Below are 21722 nucleotides of genomic sequence, written 5' to 3'. Positions count from 1 at the left end.
CAGTTATCTGTGCACAAGCCACCCCAACTATACACTTACCAGTTCCATGCAGGCCAACACTGGGCATCAGCCATCACTGTATTCCTTACCACACTTCACACTGCCCTGCACTCAGCAAGTACTCAATATTTAACAACAACAACAAAAAAAGAATGAAAAACCTTTGAAAGGCAACCCAAGGGGCATCTGGGTGGCTCAGTCGATTAAGTGTCTGACTTTGGCTCTGGTTGTGATCCCAGGGTCCTGGGACGGAGTCCCAAGTCAAGTACACTGCTTGGGGAATCTGCTTCTCCCTCTGCCCCTCCCGTTCTGTCTCTCTCTCAAATAAATAAATAAAATCTTGAAAAAAGAAGGGGGGGGGCCAACCCAAACCTAGGAAAAGAATTACAGATGCATACAAACACACGTACCTCAAGGGAACCTCTGTCAGAAGATTATAGCTCACATCTAATATTTCCATCTTCTTTGCTTCACAGGCCCAGTCAGGGACACACTCTAGCAGGTTTCTACGGAAAATAATTAAAAGGCATCGCTGAAGACGACAAGTGGAACTCATTTCACTAGTCTGTAATATATCTGTTGACCAGCCTGTGAGTGCCTTGAGGGCAGAAGCACTCTCCCCAAAGCATCCCTAGCACGCCACCTGGAATATGGAAGGTGCTCAATGAATGCTGTTGATAGGAAGAGAGAGACAAACACATGAACATGTATTATATTCCATCAATTATGCTACCTGCTCAAAGAAGACACCGAGGCTCCGAGCACCAAGGAAAGCACAGAGTAGAGAGATGGGTGAAGGTAAGACAATGAAATCAGTGGCATTCTAAACAAACTTTCAAAGATGAGTAGGATTTGCACAGGTAATAAATGACTGGAGGAGAAGAGAAGGAAAACTGTAGAGAAAATGAACCAAGTGAATACACAGGTGAGGAAGTGGGGACAGAAGGTAAGTGGTGGCAGAAGCTTCAAGTCATTTACAACGTGAGTCCAGGCCACCCAGCAGATAGTCAGCACAAGGAATTCAAGGTTCAGATGATACTTAGCTTTGCAAAGGCTCAAAGAATCTACTGATGGACAGATCACATCATGAGGCAGGAAGAAGCAGATACTGCTACAACAGCCAAGCGAAGGGAGCACTCTGCCCGACGTGGATTAGGGCCAGCTCCCCCAACACACATGACATCTGGGTTAGAACCAGAAGAATGTTGTACTTTTTTTTTTTTTTAAAGATTTTATTTATTTATTTGTCAGAGAGAGAGCGAGTGAGAGCAAGCACAGGCAGAGTCAGAGGGAGAAGCAGGCTCCCTGAGGAACAAGGAGCCCGATGCGGGACTCGATCCCATGACGCCGGGATGATGACCCGAGCTAAAGGCAGCTGCTTAATCAACTGAGCCACCCAGGCGTCCCAAGAATGTTGTACACTGACCCAAGATGACAAAGTCATACTAAGCAAGAGGTGACAACATGCGGTAGAGCAGCAAGAAGAAAAGAAAGGGCATGGTGTATGTGAGGAATAATCGGCAGTCTGGTGAGGCCAGCAGCAAATATGGAGCCAAGGGGGAGGAAACAAGCTGGAGAGATGTAAATCATGTCTAGAAGATTGTGACTTTATCCTGCAGGGACAGGAGGATCACTGACGGGTCTGTAAGCAGCAGGAAGACACAGTCCGTGTTGTACCTTCAAGAGCTCACCCTGTGGCTACTCAGAGGTCTGGCTGAGGTGCTTTTTTTTAGTAAAAGGAAGCTGCTACAGATTTCCAGACAAGACATGGTATGGGCCCAAGTGGGTGGGAAGACAAAAGGAAAGGAGGGGAGGGATTCCAGAAATATCTAAGAGACAAAAATCAAAGCAACTGGGAGATGAATTAGACATGGGAGTAGAGCAGAAGAATAAAAAATTATTTTCAGGCTTTTCATCTAGGGATAAAAATCATATCCCGAGAAAGGACTGGTAGGCTCCAAAAGAGGTTGGAAATATAAGTTGCAAGTGGTGTCCATCTGATAGGACTATCTTATGATAATCCCAAAAGCTGAAGCAGACATAAGACAACAAGCTAAGCTAGGGTTGGAGGAAAGAATAAGGAGTTTCACTTGGCACATGTGTGAAGTACTTGTAGACGGGCAGGTCAAAAATCCCTAATGCGCAACTGGACACATGGGTCTGAGGCTGGAAGGGGCCGGACAGGCAATCTAGGTGATGTTGACACCAAGTGTAGCTGAACTCATGGAGTAAATGAGACTCTGTCGCATGAGAACGTAGCAGGCAAAGGCAGAGCCAATAAGGAACCTGTAAAAGGCTGGCTGAGGAAGAAGAGTGCGCAGGAGACAGGAGGGGTCGAAGCCGCATGAAAAAAATCTGGTTGTATTAGCCAGCTGAGGAAAAAGCATGCTTGAAGAAAAGAGAGCAGGAATGACAGTGTTGACATAAAGCAGTTCCATATGAGAAGGCTGAAAGCAAGCTGTGACGGAATAAACGAATGGGAACCGAGGAAACTGAGCCAACAAATGAACATACTTACTGAGAAATTTGGACAAAAAGGGAATGTGAAGAATTAGGTAAGACCTAGAGGGGCTGCAAGTAGCTGTGTTTTTTCAGACAGACAAGGTGTGAGTGTGAGTGGATGGAGAAGAGGGAAGACCACGACCACACACGAGGGCGGGGGGAAGTGGTCCCACAGAGCCAGCTGTGGAGCAGGGGAGCAGCTGCTGGTCCAGCCCAAGAGGCCGGCCTGGACCCTAACAGAGGAAAGAAGTGGAGAATGGATGTCAATCTACATGCCTTCAAGCAAGGTGAGAGGAAGCTGAGGGAGACGGCCTAAGATGATCTCGATTTTCCCAATCCAGTGAGGAGCTAAGCTCTGGAGCACAGGAGAAGGGAGGCAGAGCAGCGGAGGGAAGCCAAGCCATGTGGAGCAGATGCCCAGGACACTGGAAGGACCCGACAAGAGAAAAGACTGATCAGCTCCAGCTGAGGTTGGAAACTGTGACTTTACAGTGATGTCCGTATGATTTTCTTTAGCGATGATCAAGCCCGGAGGAGAAGGTAAATCTTAGTATTGACCCATGCTGTGGTTTTGCTGAGAAGATATAACAGAAAGAAGGGGATGGAAAGGAATCTAGAACAACAGCTTAATAATAATAGTAACAAAGTAACAACAAAAAGAAACCTGGCTCTAAGAGTTACTATTTCCTGAAAGATATTTTGTGCCAGGCATCATACAAATCTTCTGCATTTAGTATCTCATTTAGTCTTTGACCCTAACCATACAGGACCCCGTCCACCTTCTGCCTGCTCTATCACTCCATGATCACAGCATTTAAGAAGCTACCCTGTAATTCTCTGTTTGGTTGTCAAACTCTCCACCAGACCATAAAACTCAACCACTGAATCCTGAATGCCCAACAGTGTTAAAAATGAAGGGAAGGAAGCATACCTTTATATTTGTTCTTGCCCATCAATAAAATATCATTGATATATAATTAATATTTCTCTGACCATCAGACCAACATGAGTCATAAGAATACCAAATAATTAAGAGAAGAAAAATTTAAAATAAGTCATTAAAAACCAAGAATTATCTGATTTCAATCAGCAAAAAGGAAATCATTGCCACAAAGAAGATAAAAGATCTTCTTTGTTTGCACCTCATTCTAAATTCCCCGACTTTAAGAATAATTCACAGGCACCTTTCTGTTTCAAAAGGACCTTCCCTTGAAATAGACGGCATGGCAATTAAAAGTATTCCTCCCCTCATCCATTCTCCCCCCTCCAGGCTATCCAAAATTTCCATGTACTTAGATCTCTTATACCTCAAAACCACCAAAGTATCCACATCTATCTCTTAAACATTAAGAATCAAACAAGCACCACTCTCATGCAACACACTCACCGGGAAAGTTCTAAAGAAGTGAGTTGACTGGGTACTGGATAGACATTCACTGCTGTCAGCCCTAATAAAAAAAACAAACAGGTGTTAGTGACACTCACCAAAGAAGAAAGTAACTGAGAGTAATCAAGGGCAAAGTGGCTCCGTGAGATCAGCAGGGAGAAAACTGATGTCATCTACTGAGATGGACTGAAGACAAAAACCTGGGTAACTTGCAATGACTAACTTTGACTACCTGATCCTGATCTTAAAACCAAATAAAACAACTAATAGAAGGATCCTATGTACTGGTCTGAATTCACATTAGCTCAGGCAGTTGTTAAATGTCAACAGTGACTACTTAGCTCTTAAACTTTAAAAAAAAAATTAATAATTGGATTTTTACTGGCAATATTTTAACTTTTAAAGTAAAACATAAATACAGTAAACTGTATTTAACTTAAACAATCTTAAGTGTATAGATCAACGAATTTTTACAAACAGAACCCAATGGGGTAACCAGTACACAGATCAAGAAACAGCACCTTACCAGCTGCCCCCAAGACCCCAGCTGGGCAACCCTACCCTGACTCCAAATACCACAGATCATTTTTACGTATCCATATAAATACACACAGCCTGCATAATTTTCTGTCTGGCTTTATTTCCTCCACATCGTGACTGGGAGATTTGGTGCTATTACTACATATGGCTGTAGTTCACTCATTCTCATGGCCATATCAAATATTTTATGTAAGTATACCACAATTTATTTAACCATTTTAGAGTTGGTAGGCATTGAAATCTTTTACAGTTTGGGGTCACTATGAAATTATGAATACTGCTTCCATGAACATTTTTGTCCATGTCTTTTGTGGACACAGACATACCAGCATTTATGCTGGTATAAGATAGGAGAGCAAGAGAGAGAGTAGACAATTCTTTGGTTTTCCAAAGTGGTTGCACTGATTTACACCCACAACAGCAGATGCTGGCATTTTCAGTCTTTTCTGTTCTAGTCACTCTGTTAGGTGAGCAGCGGTATCACGCTGGGGTTTCAATTTGCATATCCGTGATGGCCAGTGAGGCTGAGTGCCTTTTCCTTTTCCTAAGGGAACTTGGATAACCTCTTTTGCAAAGCTGAGTTCTTTACTTTTTTTTTTTTTAAGATTTTATTTATTTGACAGACAGAGATCACAAGTAGGCAGAGAGGCAGGCAGAGAGAGAGGAGGAAGCAGGCTCCCCGCAGAGCAGAGAGCCCGATGCGGGGCTCGATCCCAGGACGCTGGGATCATGACCTGAGCCGAAGGCAGAGGCTTTAACCCACTGAGCCACCCAGGCACCCCGAGTTCTTTACTTTTGAGGCATCAGAACTGGAAGTGTTGGTATAAATTCTTCCAGGTTGTAGAACTAAAGGGTTCCTTAAGTTCCTTAAGTTGCTAACTTCAAGCAAGCCACATTTAGTAGGGCACCGTGAGAGAAAAATCAGTCCCTAAGACAGGGTGTACATCAATGAGTCCTTTTCCAGCAGGGCCACTCATTCAGATTCTCTAGATACATTGAGAATATAGAATGGGCCTGAAAACAAGTATTTACATGACAAAAGACAGACTATCATCTCACAGTAATATCTATAAACAGCACAAGTGGACACTCATCAGCTGTGACACTGTTTGGACCTAAGCTATTAATCTAAGCTTCAATTTGAAACTTCTCTAGCATGATAAAGGAAATGAAAAGAGAAGTCCTTATCTTTTATCCTAAAAATGTATTTTAGAAATTCAGAAAAGAGAATAATGAACAGTCATCCACCCACTATCCAGTTTTTAATGGATCTTCACATTCTGCCTTATATACAGACTTTTCAAAGAATTAAAATACTGCACATACCAAGAGGTAAACATCATTTTGAATAGGATTTTTCTCTCTCCTATGGGTACTTTTATACTGCTATGGCATACATATAGCTAAGGAAACAACATTTCTGTGTGTCTGAAAATCTGATAGCAACTATCTTGGTATACATATAATTATGCTTTTCTCCCCCCCCCCCAAATAACGTTTCTAAGATTTGCCCAGATTAACACAGAGAGCTTCAGGGCATTCATTTCCATTGCTGTGCAACATTGTATTGTATAAATATGTCTTCCTATCAATAGTCATATTTTTTTCTTACTTTTTTTTTCACCATAAGGAACATCACCTTATGCACATGTGAGGACTTCCGGGAGATATCCCAAATGGAGAAACTGTCAGAATATGGGCTACACGCATCTTTGACTTCTTTTAACACTGTCTAATTGCTCTCCCAAGGGGTTTTACCAAATGACTCTCTCACTGACAATGTGTGAGAGCTGCTTCTCCACATCTTCAAAGCACTTCGCAGTATTTTTTTTTTAATTTGTTGAGTATACAATGGCATTATCAAAATTTGCACTCTTTGACACTTAGTGATACTCAACATTTTCCCCCATCCCTTCCTTAGTACAGAAAAAGTAATTATAATTTCCTTGGTAAAGAAAACTCCATAAAAAGAATGGCCCCAACAAATATGGGATCTTTTACACCTAAAAATATTCCTGGAGCAAATCACTACTGAAGTGAGTGGCTTCTCATTCTAGAACTGAAGCAGCACAAAGTTTTAGACTAGAGATGGGCAAAAGTAAAGGGCTAAGCCTGTGACAAATATTTTAGGCTTTGCAGGCACGCCAGTCTCACTTACAGCAACTTCATTCTGCCACTGTCTCGTGAGACCAGTAACCTGTAAACAAATTGACAGTGGACATGTTCCAACCAAAGTCTATTCACTGAGATTTGAATTTCATGAAACCTTCCAAATCAAAATTACTCTTTTGATCTCTTAACCCTGCCACTAAAAAATGTATAAACCCCCTTCCTCGTGGGCCCTATAGAAACAGGTGGTGGCCAGATCTAGCCCGTGGGCTGTGGTTTGTCAACACTTTTTCTAGCCTATTATTGATACTCTATTTTGAACATGCTTGCCCACCCTCCTACCCCTAGTTATTTTGCAAAATGCCCATTATACTTCTTTAGTGAATATCCAAGTATCCTGCAATGCCTTTTTATGCATATCTCAACCACTTAAGTGTTGACAGCAAACTTGAAAGACAAAGCTGGTCTCCACAAACCTCAAACTATACTTTGCAGAGTGGTTGAGCAACAGCACAGATGCCACTGTTCTTAGAAAACTCAGATGAGGGGTGCCTGGGTGGCTCAGTCATTAGCATCTGCCTTTGGCTTGAGTCCTAGTCCCAAAATCCTGAGATCAAGTCCCATGTTGGGCTCCCTGCTCAGCAGGCAGCCTGCTTCTCCCTCTCCCACGCCCCCTCTTATGCTCTCTCTTTCGCTGTGACTCTCTCTGTCAAATAAATAAATAAAATCTTGGGAGGCCTGGGTGGCTCAGTCAGTCAAGCACTTGCTTTCGGCTCGGGTCATGATCCTGGGGTCCTGAGATTGAGTCCTGCATGGGCTACCTGCTCAGTGGGGAGTCTACTTCTCCCTCTGCCTGATGCTCCCCCTGCTTGTCCCCTCTCTCAATCTCTCTGTCAAATAAATAAATAAAATCTTTGAAAATAAAAAAATAAATAAAATCTTAATAAAAGGGGAAAAAATATATATATAAAAAGAAAAAACTCGGGATGCCTGGGTGGCTCAGTTGGTTAAGCAGCTGCCTTCGGCTCCGGTCATGATCCCAGCGTCCTGGAGTCGAGTCCCACATCAGGCTCCTTGCTCAGCAGGGAGCCTGCTTCTCCCTCTGCCTCTGCCTGCCATTCTGTCTGCCTGTGCTCGCTCTCTCCCCCTCTTTCTCTGATAAATAAATAAAATCTTAAAAAAAAAAAAGAAAAAACTCAGACAAGATCTCCATGAGAAAAAACAGGAGGCTGGATGGAGAACTCACTGTTGGAACTGGCGTAGAGCATTCGGAGGGAGAAGCCACTGAGCGTCAGCTCTCGCAGCTGGTTCCGTTCACAGTGCAGCTGCTCCAAGCTACACAAGGAGCTAAGATCTAAGTCAGACAGTTGATTGTCCCGCAGATCCATATGAGTGATGTACTTATTTCCCTCCAGATTTTCCGTAACCACAGTTTTCAAATGGTTCATCCTTAAATATTCAGAAATAAGGAAATCATTAGAAATAAATTCTACTAAATGTGCTTACCAAAATAAAACTAAGAGAAGTATGATCCCTTTCTCTTTCCTAAACAACTCAAAAGTTAACTACTTGTTTCATTTTGCACGGACAGATGTACCCTGAATTCTCTATCTATAAACCTAGACGACCCAGACTTGCAAAAACATATACAAGTTAAAGAGAAAGGGAAAAGGGACCACGCGTACAAATCATTAAAACCTTAGTGAAGTTAGGCAGGGATGAAGAAGCAGGCCAAAGGAAAAAGAAGAGGAACATAACTTTCAGGTTAGTGAGAAACAAAGCAGTCGTGGTGTACCATGTAGAAAACAAGAGGAAGCAGCCATACTTTCTCTCGGGGCTCTGCCTATTCCTCCTTGTAGTAAGATTCACATCACATTAATTATAGCAGAGGAAAATAATCTGTATCCATATGGAATAGTTCAAGGGTGAATTACAGAAAACGGCTTCTTAGTTCTCTTTTATGTAGAGAACACACAGGCATGTTCTCATTCCCTTGTATTTCAATAAATGTTTGTGTTACTATTTCTTTACAAGGAACTTCAATGGCTTAGTGTAAATGAAAGTACATTTACACTATGCATATGTGTCTTTTATATGTACGTGTCTTTTACCAGCTTCCTTTAGTATAGCTAGAAAATAAAACCTACAAAAAAATTGACAGGAAAACCTTTAACATTAATTGTAATACAATGGATATTAAGAAGAAACCCAATGATTCAACAGAAAAATGGTCAAGTGTAAGGAAAAATACAAACTAACAATTAGCATATTAAAAAGATGCTCAACCTCATTCATAAATGCTATTTAAAAAATGAAGTACTATTCTCTCCTACTACTTTGACACTAAGGAAAAAGACTGCTAAAATCTAACACTGACAAGGACATGAAGAAGTGGGCATTCTATAAAAGGCTGCTGAGAGGGTAAGTCAGAACAACCTGTGTGAAAGGTACCGTGAAAGTATCATGAGGTACACCCAACTCACTCATAATCTCTCCACTACTGAGCGAAAAATGAAGCTTTACTATAGTCTGGACAACAGACACTGTTCTAAAATCCTGATGTTTTGCAGAAGTGTTCATACAGAGCAAACATAAGAAAACATCCGAGATCCCTCTGAAGAACGGCCTCACCTGAAATCCACATGTCTGATATGGCTCATCCTGCTCAGAACCCCAAGTTTTAGGACTTCCAGGCGATTTCCCGCCATAACCACTTTATCTAACATACTGAGTTTCTCATAAACCTCTGGAATTTGACTGAAGTTGTTAAAGGAAATTCCCAGGGAAGAAAGCTGTTGCAGATTTCCCAATTCTTCCGGTAAAGTTGTCAGAAAGTTGCCATCAAGACAGAGGGTTTGAAGACTGTAGTAAGAAAACAAAGAACAGACTTTAGGAAAGGTTTTAACAGGAATGGATAGCACTAGAGGGATATATTCTGACTGTATCACTAATTTATTATGAACCCAATACAATAAAATACGCCACCTATGGAGACTCAATGACCCACATAACTGCCATGGATGGTCCCTCCAACATCAAAAATAGCCAGAGCTTCTGCTGTTGAAACTGAGGGGCTAAGTAGTTGCCCCTGCAAGCTAGTAACAGCTGCTGTCTAGAATCCTCATAATTACAAGATTTACTTCACTGCCAGAGCTCATGTGACTACCTTCACTCCGAATGCCAGACAAGCTTCTTATGCTGCCAGTAAAAAACGAGTCTAGCAAAAGTCAGATACTCACTTTAGCAGACTGCCAATCTGACTCGGCAGGTCATGAATTCCGTTACAGGAGAGGTTGAGCTCAGTGAGGGTAGAAATCTCACATAACAATACAGGAAACAAACCAAGTTTATTATGGGACAAGTTTAGGCCCTTCAGCTGAGAAAATCTAAAAAGCAAACATAGAAATTACAGTAATGAATGAAAAAGCCATCTGTTTTAAATGTCCACAGCAGAATCTGTTCCACAAATATCTACCGAGTACTCACTACATGCCAAACATCGTGCATAGCACAGAACGCTGAGATGCCTAACCCCAGTTCCATACCAACAAGGAAATCAGGTCTAGGGCCATGGGAGTTCCTTTCCCTTCTCCTTAAAAAGGTACAAAATCTTGGAGAGCCCATGCTGGTGTAAGTATTTTATATCAAGTCATACTGATATGCTTGAAATCTCTTCCTTTATCAAATTTCCATATGCAATATAAAAAACCTTGTAACAATTCACCAACTCATGGACACAGGAAGAGCTAACGAAAACGCACATCAAATCCCATTATAAAAGCAACGTTTTACATATTGAAATTATATTGACTCAGATGTCACTTGAAACGAATGGGCCACTTAAAACTTACAAATGTGAATGTGATATGGAGTCTGACTGCAATACAATCTGATAATAATTTTCAGTGCTTCTGTTTTGTTCCTAGAAGTGCAAGTATCTACACTATCTTACCCAGAGACTGTATCATCACTCACTGGATCCACAGGCATCACTCCGGCAATTCTACTCAGAAGGATTAATGATTTTATTAGTGTAGGGGTAAGCCTGACGTGGTGCTCTCCACAATGATGGTCTGTATCACCTGCTCCTAGAGTGGAGTCTGGTTACTTCCCTTTAATGCTCCTCTTTCAGATTTTCAACTTTTGATTTCCAATTGTCCTGACCTTGAGTACTGATTGTTCCTTTGGCTTGGTGCCTTGATTTCAGAATTCCTAATGCTGCTCTCAAACTTCATTAACCCTATTTTCATAGTGACTGAGAAGAAAATACTAGAAACCCATTTCCTTAAAATTATTGCTTCTGTAGTTTTTACATACTAATATAATTAAAACTATTATCTCATTACTAGATAGAGGCTTGCTTATACCCAAAAAGCTTCGTAACACATCATGCAGGATAAAAACCACAGTGCTTTCTCAAAATTATTCTAGAAATATTAAAGTAAAATATGCCATTTCAAGGAATATTATCTTTTTTTTTTAAAGATTTTATTCACTTATTTGAGAGAACGTGCACAAGCAAGAGAAAGCATGAATGGGGCAGGGGCAGACGAAGAGTGAAAGGAACAAGCAGACTCCCCGCTGAGTGGGGAGCCTGACAATGGGCTCAATCCCAGGTCCCTGGGATCATGACCTGAGCTGAAGTCAGACACTTAACAACTGAGCCACACAGATGCCCCACAATATGTATTATTTTTTTAATCACCACTTAGTTTAAATGCTTTAATTTCCAATTTCTTCCTTGTTCACTAGAAGCCCACACAATTACTTATACTAGGTATTTATTCACTTCCACCCACTTTTAAAGGGTAGAGGGTTGGAAGGGGGAATATATTCTAACAAAGAAATTGGAAAATATATGGGCCATAGTCCCTTAGAAGTAAAATGATTCCTTTATCAGAAGAGAGAGGTTTCACAGCTGTCAAAAAGCTTAGAAGCTAGCATTAGTGGGTACACAGGAAAGATAAAAGCCCCAACCTGAAAATGGAATTCTTGAAATTAGGCCTATTTCTTAAAGCTATTTAAGTTTGATACTTATGATTCAAAAACCTGCCATATACTCAATCTCCCAATTTATCCTGGCTTCAGATCATGCATCACTGTCAGTGACTTACGTAACAAGATTATCCAGATCAATGGCAGCTCAACATTGCCTCCGTAACAGAACAATTGCATCGATCCTCTTGCATGGAGGGGAAAGGTCGGGGGCAGGGGTGGTGGTGGTGTAAGAAAACTGTATGGATAAAAAATTTTACTTCCTCTTCTAAATGGAGGGGAAATTTTCAAAAATATATACAATGGTAAGCGTGCTCACTTCCAGGTACAGATGACTAAGACGGTGATCATGATTTGGTTTGAATAAGTTAGTCGAGAAACCCATTCCTCACATACCTGTAGAGAGTGTCAAGGCCCCCAGGTCTTTCCAACTGCATAAAATTATGTCGCAAATTGAGGTAGGTGATATCTTGACTGTAGAAGAGATGCTCAGGAACCTCCTCAAGGCTGTAACATGACAGGTCAACAGTGCTGATTCGCTGGGACACCACCTGAACAGGGTCAAGGAGAAGAGCCATCTGAGCTAGCACCAAATATCTCTCACACAGCATAGGAACGAATCATATTTACATAAAAGGCACTAATTTTAAAAATGCGAAGTAGAAAAAGGTAATGAGATCCAATTAGTTATTTATAAAAACCAGTTCATTTTTTGCTTTTTCTTAAAACGATAAACCATAAACTGCTTCAAAACACACAACAGTGTGTCTATAAGTTAAAAAAAAAAAAAATCATAAAGACAGAAAGTTAACATTTCATACAAGAAGTTGAGATGATCCAAAATAACTACAAAACTCCTTAACAGACAGGGTAAAATCGAAAGCCATGGCCTTTTGTATCCACACGGGCTTCGCTACTTACCAGTGCAGTTTCTTCATCTGTTATGAGGATAAAATTAAATAATCCAGTACACAGCACACTAACTAGTATGCAAAAGGTGCTCAAAAAATATAACTTCTCTTTATAAGGTCAAAAGAATGGAATAGCTACCTAAAATTGAAACTAGTTTTATTCAGAAGAGATTTTATTACAACTACAATGTATGTATAGAAAATTCAATAAAACCAAAACAAGTTTATATTTCTATAATAGAATGCTAATAAAAGATGGGTTGTGAAAATTGGTCTAAACCAAACAAAATGCCACTGGAAAAGTCACTCATGTTTTATGGCATCTCATTATACGAAAACCATCCTTTATGCAACTATTTAGCTCCACAAGGAAAATGTGCTAAAATTCTGCAAATAGCTAGAACAAGAGAATTTGGAAACTGCAACACAGTTTTAGAGCACTTCATCTTTAAAGACTAAAAAAGCAGAAATTATGCTGAAAAGCTAATTATCCTCAGCATACAGTAACAATACTTTGTGACAGGAGCACAGGTCACATCCCATGGTAAGTTCAAATTTAAAGTGGTTCATCACAGCTGTGCTAAATACATACAAGACCAAGAAGCACTAGGCTAGGAATTAGGGAACGGCACCATCTCTCACTGACTACAGTGGCTGAGGGAAAGTCATCTGAATCTCATTGTGTCTCAATTCCTTCAAGGCCATATTCCTCTCGAGAGATGGTAGAGGGCACCTGAGTGGCTCAGTCGTTAAGCAGCAGCCTCCGGCTCACGTCATGATCTCAGGGTCCTGGGATCGAGGCCCACATCAGGCTCCCTGCTCAGGGGGAAGCCTGCTTCTCCCTCTGCCCCTCCTCCTGTTTGTGTTTCCCCTTCTCTGTGTCTCTCTGCCAAATAAATAAATTCTTTAAGAGGGAAAACAAAAAGAGAGAGATGGTAGAGAGGTACATGCACCTGCAAACACTTCTGAAAGCTTTTTCTACTATACAAATAATAAGTTAAGGACCTGCTGGACTTTCATTCTTCCGTTCATTATATACTTAGAGGGGCCTAAAGTAAGATACATAAAAATTATAATTCACCCTCCTGGAGAGAGTTCAGTTTCAAATTACACCTCTCGTGGGATTTTACAGTCTTATCCCACATCGGGACGTCTGACAGCTTATCACCTTGGATGCCTGTCGCTGCCATCTCTGGCACTCGGCCAGCGTCTCAAAGCTGACGTGATAGGTCTGAGCTTGGGCTCCAGCTGAGCTGAACGCCAGGGAGTGCTGCCTTCGCTTCACTTCTTCCACCTGAAGGGGAGGAGGGGCGAGAACCAGAACCAAGAGAAAAAATCCCAGTCAGAGAGCAAAGGACAACAAGACAAAGAACTCAATTTTCTAAAACAGGCAAAAGATTTGCATAGACATTTCTCCAAAGAAATGTATCTCAATAAAGCCGTTTAGAAAAAGCAAAGGAGCACTTCACTGAAGTATGTTGAAGGAATAGGACTCGGAGCATACTCCTACTTAAATCTATTTATTAATTCCTCTGTAAGTCACAACACAGTCCCCGCTTGATAATTAAAGATTTGTTGCATGAATACATTCTAGGGTTCTGCGCGCTGGGGGCAAGCCGGGGGAAAACACAGAGCCCCTGCCCTTAGTGTAATCTGTGTTTGAGAAGGGACAAACACTCTAACACCGAAATGGTGACAAAACGTAGCATAACACAATATAATATATAATGAATAATATCAAGAAGAAGAAAGCAGGAAAAAAGCCTGGCGAACAGGGTCGGTGATCTGATTTAAGAAAGGGCAGTCAGGGAAGGCCTCACTGAGGTAACATGTGAGCAAAGACCCTAAGGGGGTCCAGGCGTGGGAACCTCCTAGGCGAGGAGCATTCCACATACAGGAACACCAAGTACAACTCGCTGCGATGCAGGGCTGCATGCCGTGTTTCAGAACAGGAGTCTCTGGACCGCATGATAAGAGCCAAAGTCTCCACTGCAAAGGTAACCCAGTTCCAACCCTTTCCACCTACACTGGGGCACAATGGAGGTAGCTGTCTGCCTGCAAAGGGTGCCATGGCCTGCTTTTTGGAGTCCTCTCCTTTCTCACTAAGCCCTGGGCTAGCTCCCATTTTGACCCCCTCCTGGGCTGAAGTAGAAAGGGAAGACCAAAGGTTATTACTAGACAAGAATCATAATCTGATTTCACAGTCTCTGGGCCGAGGAGATTCTAAAGGGATGCTTTTCCACAATGGGTCCATTTAAGGGTTCTTTTGGTTATCCCCCCACCCCACCCCAAACAATGACAGTGTCTCACTTACAGATCACTTGACCTCGCTAATGCATACTCTTCCAGCAGCTGACCACTCCCTCCTCAGACAGGAAAGAATCCTGTGGTCCACTGTCAGCCTATCCTCAAGGGAAGCTTATCTGACCCTCAAGATGGCCCTGCCAGGCAAGTTCCAAGAGAATCCACCCACTCATCCATCAATCTACCCACTGGCTTTTCCTCTCTCAACCCATCTGGGTCACAAACTAACAAACTCAAGGAGACACAATGATTCCAATGCATGACCTAGGCTCTTAAGGCTACCTGGCTGCTCTGGTGACAGACTCATCTCTGTCCCCAAGACTTCTTGGAGGAGGCAGGACACCAATCCACTATGCCCCTCTTACTGCAAGGGACCCATATTAAGCTCTCTTGAATCCTGCTGAAACTTCTTTCATTAGGCTTGAAGAAAAAGGCAGAAGTCATTCCCAGCTAGGAAGGCTGTAGGGATTCACAGCACAATAGCAATTCTCTTCAAAGCAATTCTCCCCCAAAATCCAACAACCCAATTCACATAGCTTTGATGAAGACGAAGTCTCTATAGTTATGGAACCACTTACATCTTTGTCTGACATCTCACTTTGATATGTCATAACTATTGAATCTTGGTGAGTCAGCTGGAAACTTCCAAATTATACTCGTAAATCATTAGGTTTCTAGTGCCAAGTAAAGACTGAATCGAATGGCAAAAACACAAAATACTTTAAGCAAAATAGAATCATATTACAAAGATCCCAATAAGGGGCACCTAGGTGGCTCTATCAGTCAAGCATCTGCCTTCAGCTTAGGTCATGATCCCAGGGTCCTGTGATGGGGCCCTATACTGGGCTTTGCATTCAGTGGGGAGTCTGCTTGTCCCTCTCATTCTCCCTCTTCTTCGGCTCATGTGTGTGCATGCTCCTCCTCTCAAATAAATAAAATCTTTTTTTAAAAAAATTTAATTATTTCTTTGACAGAGATAAATACAGTGAGAAAGGGAACACAAACAGAGGGAGTAGGAGAGGGAGAAGCAGGCTTCCCGCAGAGCAGGGAGCCCAATGCGGGGTTCAATCTGAGGACCCCTGGATCATGACCTGAGCCAAAGGCAGATGCTTAACAACTGAGCTACCTAGGCAACCCTCAAATAAATAAAATCTTTTTAAAAAAAAATCAATAAAATTAAATAATATTTATAACACTCAACTGTGATCTCACAACAGGATCATTTTTTTACTAGTAATAAATCATGCTAATGAATACATCAAAATAAAGGATCTTACTGAAATGAAAAACAGATATTAATGATTGTTTTAGAATAATCTTTTAAAAAAGATTTTATTTATTTAACAAAGAGAAGGCGAGAGAACACACATAAGGAGGGGGAGCAGCAGAGGGAGAGGGAGAAGCAGACTCCCCGCTGAGCAGAGAGCTGGATGTGGGACTCAATCTCAGGACCCTGAGATCATGACCTGAGCTGAAGGCAGATGCTTAACTGACTGAGCCACCCAGGCGCCCATGTTTTATTTTTTTATTTTATTATTTTTAAAGATTTTATTTATTTGACAGACAGAGATCACAAGTAGGCAAAGAGAGAGAGGAGGAAGCAGGCTCCCCACTGAGCAGAGAGCCTGATGCGGGGCTTGATCCCAGGACCCTGAGATCATGACCTGAGCCAAAGGCAGAGGCTTTAACCCACTGAGCCACCCAGGTGCCCCGCTCATGTTTTAGAATAAATTTTAAATATTTTACTATGGGGTATCTGACACAGAAAAATATACTCACATGATGCCAAATACCGAGAAAGGTTTGTAAATCTGAAATTCTCTTTCTGCCTCTCCCTCTGCCCTCCCCCTACCTCCACGCTTGCTGGCTTGAGCACCTGCTTGCTGTCTCTTTCTAAAATATATAAATAAATCTTAAAAAAAGAAAGAAAGAAAATAATGTTTTTGAGATTCATCCTCATTTTGGTATATATCAGCAGTTCATTCCTTTTTACTGTTCAGTAGTAGTCCACTGTGTGGAATGTACCACATTTGTTTATTAATTCACCAGTAGTCAATGAATTTTGGGTTGTTTCTAGTTTTCGACAATTATAAATACAGCTGCTATGAACATTCATATAAAGTCTTTGTAAAAACAGATGTTCATTTCCCAATACCTAGGAGAAATGCTGGGTCATCCGATATGCATATGTTTCAGTTTATAAGAAATAAGAAAACTGTTTTCCAAAGTGACTGTACTCCCACCGATGATGTGAGAGCATTCCAGTTGCTCCTCATCTTTGCTAAATTTGGTACTCATCAGTCTTTTGATTTTAGTCATCCTAGTGGTTTGCAGAATCTGTGATAGTGATTTGCATTTCCCTAATGACTCATGATGGTGAGAATCATCCTATGTACTGATTTGCCATCTGTAGATCTTCATTGGTAAAAGAGCTGCTCAACCCTTCTGCCCAGTTTTTACTAGGTTATCTGCCTTTCTGTCGCTGTGTTGTAATAATTTCTTTATAAATTCTGGAGAGAAGTCCTTTGTTGCAGATAAGCTTTCATAAAAATGTTTTGTATGTTGTTAATATGACCACACCAATTCTCTTTTGGTAGCTATTTGACTAGCATGCTTTTCCCACCATCCACATTCAACTTTCTAAGTGTAGGGTCTCTTACAAACAGCAAGTACTGGGGGTATCTGAATGGTTTAGTAGGTTAAGTGTCTGCTCTCAGCTCAGGTCATGATCCCGGGGTCCTGGGATTGGGCCCCACGTTGAGCTCCCTGCTCGCTGGGAGCCGCTTGTCCCTCTCTCTCTGCCCCTCCCCGGCTCATGCTCTTTCTAATAAATAAATAAATAAATGAAATCTTATAAAATAAACAGCAAATACTGGGATTCTATTTTATTTATTTATTTATTTAAAAAGATTTTATTTATTTATTTATTTGTCAGAGAGAGAGAGAGAGAGAGTACACACAAGCAGGCTGAGTGGGAGGCAGAGGCAGACAGAGAATCAGGCTCCCCAATGAGCAAGGAGCCCAATGCAGGACGCGATCCCAGGACTCCGGGATCACGACCCGAGCTGAAGGCAGTGGCCTAACCCCTGAGCCACCCAGGCGTCCCAAGTACTGGGATTTTAAATGACAACTTGTATCACAATTATGATTACTGATATATTTCTATATGTTTCTGTCAATATAATTTGTGATAATTTACCATACCAATCATTTCGTTCATTTCTCTCCTCCTTTCCTAAGATCTTTTAGCACTACAGAATGTTTTATGTTTTCTTTCCCCTCTCTACTTTTAGTGGCTTTCCTTAAAATTTTTACACTCATACTTAAGGTTTTTCCTAATAAACTTAAACATTATTTGGTATTTCTATTCTCTTATTCCATGGCTGAATCACATGTTACTTAACAGACATACCACTATATCTTAAATATCATTCAGGGCAGTTTGAGCTTTAAGAGTTTATATTCATATTTAAAATATTTTAAAAATTTCAACTTTTTAAAATCAATATTAACTTTACCATCATATTTTGTCAATGTCTGCATTTATCATTATTTTTTATTTCTTACAACTTCCCTTTGAATGTCCTTTCCTTTGCTGTATTCTTTTCTCTTTTATTTTTGGTGGGGTTGGGGGGTGGAAAGGGCTGTCATTTTCTTTTAACCTGTTTTCTTCATTCTGTCCTTCAGCCCCCAAGACCAGAACCAGGTCTCACATCAGTAAGTGCTGGGCTGCTGTCCCCGGTTAAGAATGGAGCACGCACATTCATTCAGTGGAGACGTGTTCACTTCCTGGTCACAGGGCACATAACTAGTTCCTTCCACTTTTCTAGGACCACAGCGAGAAGAAGACTTGGTTCCAATCAGTGGTTAACAGCTGTTTTGGGATGTTTTTTTGTTTGTTTGTTTTTTCTTTCCAGCTTTCCTTCAGGAGCAGAGTACCATTCGTCTCCTGCTTCAAGGAAGAAGCCTGGGCCAGGTTCTTCTTATGAGCAGAGGACTTTTAAACCCAAATACTTATAGGAGCTGAACTCCTGGGCTGCCACAACCTTTCAGGCCCAGAACCCAGCAGGCCCTCAGATTCAGACCCTCTCACAGCATCTATTCTACATTCCATAGCACAGCTATGTCTTTTTATATATTTACCTTTTGTATATATCTATTTTACTGATATTGCTATGCATCTGGGCCAGACTGGACATCTCAAAGCATGAATGCACTAAGTTATTTCATCTGGAAGTTCTCTAAAATTCAGACTGTTTTATGATACTCAAGATGGAAAATAAAGAAACAAAATGATGTACAGCTTTATATAAATATTAACATATACCTGTTTCTAGTCATCTGTCAGTCTGTTTTAAAGACTTGCAAATGAACTCCTGCCTAGGACGGGGAATTCTCCAGCACAGACCAGAAATGGTATGGCTCCACTCCCCTTGCTGCTGGAGAGGGGCTTGTGACCGCCCACGACTCTGAATTTAAGTCAAACGGGGAAAAAGGAGAAGCTGGAAAGAATCTGTTTTGGGGATGGATGTGGCTGGAGGTTGCAAGAGGCAGCATTGTTGGTCTACTCGGGTGTTATGGGGGCCAGCAGGGGAGGCAGACGCATCATCAACAGATGGGTTCTGCAGCAGAATTTGGGGTATGAACAGGCTTTGGACCTCCCAGAGAACTGGTGATATAAATAAACCTGCTTTATGCTTAAATTAGCCTGAGTAAAGTTGGGGTGCCTGGGTGGTTCAGTCAGTTAAGCGTCTGACTTGGTTTCAGCTCAGGTCGTTATCTCATGGGTCATGAGACTGTAAAATCATGAGATCATGAAATCAAGCCCAATGCTGGGTTCCAAGCTCAGCAGGGAGTCTGCTGCTCTTCTCCCTACCCCTCTGCCCCTCCTCCTGCTTGCACACTCTCTCTCTCAAATAAATGAATCTTAAAAAAAAAAATTTAGCCTAAGTCGGTTTCTTCTGGTTAAAACTAAGAACTCTAAAAAGCAAACTTTGTAATGCAATCTTTAATAATGCTCATATTGGCTTCTTTAAAAAGATGTGGGGAAAACGCCAAAAATTAAATGTGATTTTAATTAAGATCAAACAAATGAAGAAAAATCATTTTTATGAGTCTCACCTTTCCCCCAACCAGAGGCAAAATGTGCATCTTCCCAGTCTGACAATCCTTCACCGAGGAAACGATGAGGCACGTCCCACAGAGAACAACTAGGCGTTCAGCCCACTTATGCAGCTGGGTCTTTCCCTTGCGTACATTATAGATGCCAGACAGAAGGATTCGATCCAGATGATCCATCTGGCATGGTTTTTCTAAAAGAAAACAGAACAGGAGTCAGCATTCAGAAGTCACCATTCAAGTATATGAGACTCTTACAAGGAAGAAGAAAGTATTATGTGCCAATATTCAACAACCTCGTTTACAGATTTAAGTTACCAAGCAATACATGTATCATAAGCTATGATCTTAGTTTTAAAATGTTATCTATCACTTCAGTTTTACAATGGGGGTACTGTGGATGTTGGGCCGGGGAGGAAGATTTTATTTTGGGTGCAATTGTTAATTCTTCTTCCAACACAGTCCTATCTCCCTGTACACAGAGAAAGGCAATCTGGCAAGTCATTCAGATCACAGACTTTAGGGCCTGGCATGCAAACCTGAGTTTGAATCCTGGTTCTGCCACTTTGCTTCTTTGAACTACTTAATATAATCACTGAGGTTGACTTTCCTCATTTATACAGTCTGGATCGTAATACTACTTATCTTTAGGGTTTTCTTTTTCAAAAATTAGCATAATTAATTTAAAGTCCTGAGCATACTTTTGGGTAACAAAAAGGAGTACTGAATAAACGATAGCCACTTTTACAATGAGTCCATTCTAGACGGAAGAAATTAATAAGTATGGGAGCACACTAGTTCTGTACACATTACTTCATTCTCCAGTTCCTTGTGAGGAAGCGCTTATGGCCAATACTTCAATCAACTATCCCAATCTTGGTGGCAGAAGCTCATACGTGCATACAAGAGTTTCTTTCTTTTTGTACCCCCTCCCCATTAGAAGTCTTCCTAAGGCTGAGACACCGTGAATAAAACAGCACATTATGACAGAAGACAGATTCTTTATTAAAACACGGCTAACACCAGGAGCACCACTAGTATGAGGTGCTGCAAAGAGCAATCAGCTGGGAGGAGAGAAGACTGCATTATACTTGATATTGTCACAGGATTGATTATGGAACCTGGCCATCCTGTCACCCTTTTAACTATATGTTTCCCACAGATGATCTGAGGAAATGGGTTAAATCACTTCAAAGCTTTAAAACTTTCTATTTGACACTAGCTCTGGGGGAGACCCATCTCTCCTTCTATTTGAGGCCAATTCTTGGATCTATATTCCAAACCCCACCTTTCTCGGGGAGTTTGGTTCTTCTCTCTTCTCACTCTTCAGCTCCACCCTCCTTACTGTTCCTGTTAAAGCTACAAGAGCATTCCCATTTTCTCCCGAGCCCTCTTGGTCTCAACTGTGGAATTTCTTTAGTTCAGTGACTCTCCGATTTGGGAGTGTCTAAGACTTACTGTGTAAGTCCAGTTTAAAATGTGGGACACTGACACCCACCCACGGAGAGTCTAATCCACAGGGCTTGGGATGGAACACAGGGAAATGCATTTATTTTACAAAGATTGTATTTATTTATTTGACAGACAGAGATCACAAGTAGACAGAGAGGCAGGGAGAGAGAGAAGGGGAAGCAGGCTGAGCTTCCCCTGAGCAGAGAGCCCGAAGCGGGGCTCGATCCCAGGACCCTGAGATCATGACCTGAGCAGGCAGAGGCTTAACCCACTGAGCCACCCAGGCGCCCCCCGGGGAAATGTTTTTTTTTTTTTTTAAGATTTTATTTATTTATTTATTTGACAGAGAGATAGAGCACAAGTAGGCAGAGAGGCAGGCAGAGGGAGAAGGAAAAGCAGGCTCC

The 21722-nt window shown here is 41.5% G+C and overlaps 1 protein-coding gene across 3 annotated transcripts in view; it reads right to left on the bottom strand.

Annotated features, from left to right (window-relative positions):
* Positions 1-21722, bottom strand: part of PHLPP2 (PH domain and leucine rich repeat protein phosphatase 2) — a 76051-nt gene that overhangs the window by 19616 nt on the left and 34713 nt on the right. For 2 of the 3 annotated variants that reach the window (XM_045076270.1, XM_045076272.1), the window contains exons 4-11: positions 19870-20060; positions 13613-13738; positions 11930-12084; positions 9778-9924; positions 9170-9400; positions 7785-7987; positions 3890-3950; positions 411-506 (exon numbers count right to left, since the gene is read on the bottom strand). In XM_045076270.1, the coding sequence (XP_044932205.1) occupies positions 411-506; positions 3890-3950; positions 7785-7987; positions 9170-9400; positions 9778-9924; positions 11930-12084; positions 13613-13738; positions 19870-20060 (1210 nt within the window). The remainder of the gene's footprint in view (positions 1-410; positions 507-3889; positions 3951-7784; positions 7988-9169; positions 9401-9777; positions 9925-11929; positions 12085-13612; positions 13739-19869; positions 20061-21722) is intronic. The other variant, XM_045076271.1, reaches the window with a different exon arrangement.

The sequence above is a fragment of the Mustela putorius genome, unplaced genomic scaffold (genome assembly GCF_011764305.1).
Source record: "Mustela putorius furo isolate JIRA1106 unplaced genomic scaffold, ASM1176430v1.1 tig00000174_pilon_pilon_pilon, whole genome shotgun sequence".
Taxonomy (NCBI): Eukaryota; Metazoa; Chordata; class Mammalia; order Carnivora; family Mustelidae; genus Mustela; species Mustela putorius.
This window is presented reverse-complemented; position numbering and strand designations above follow the sequence as displayed.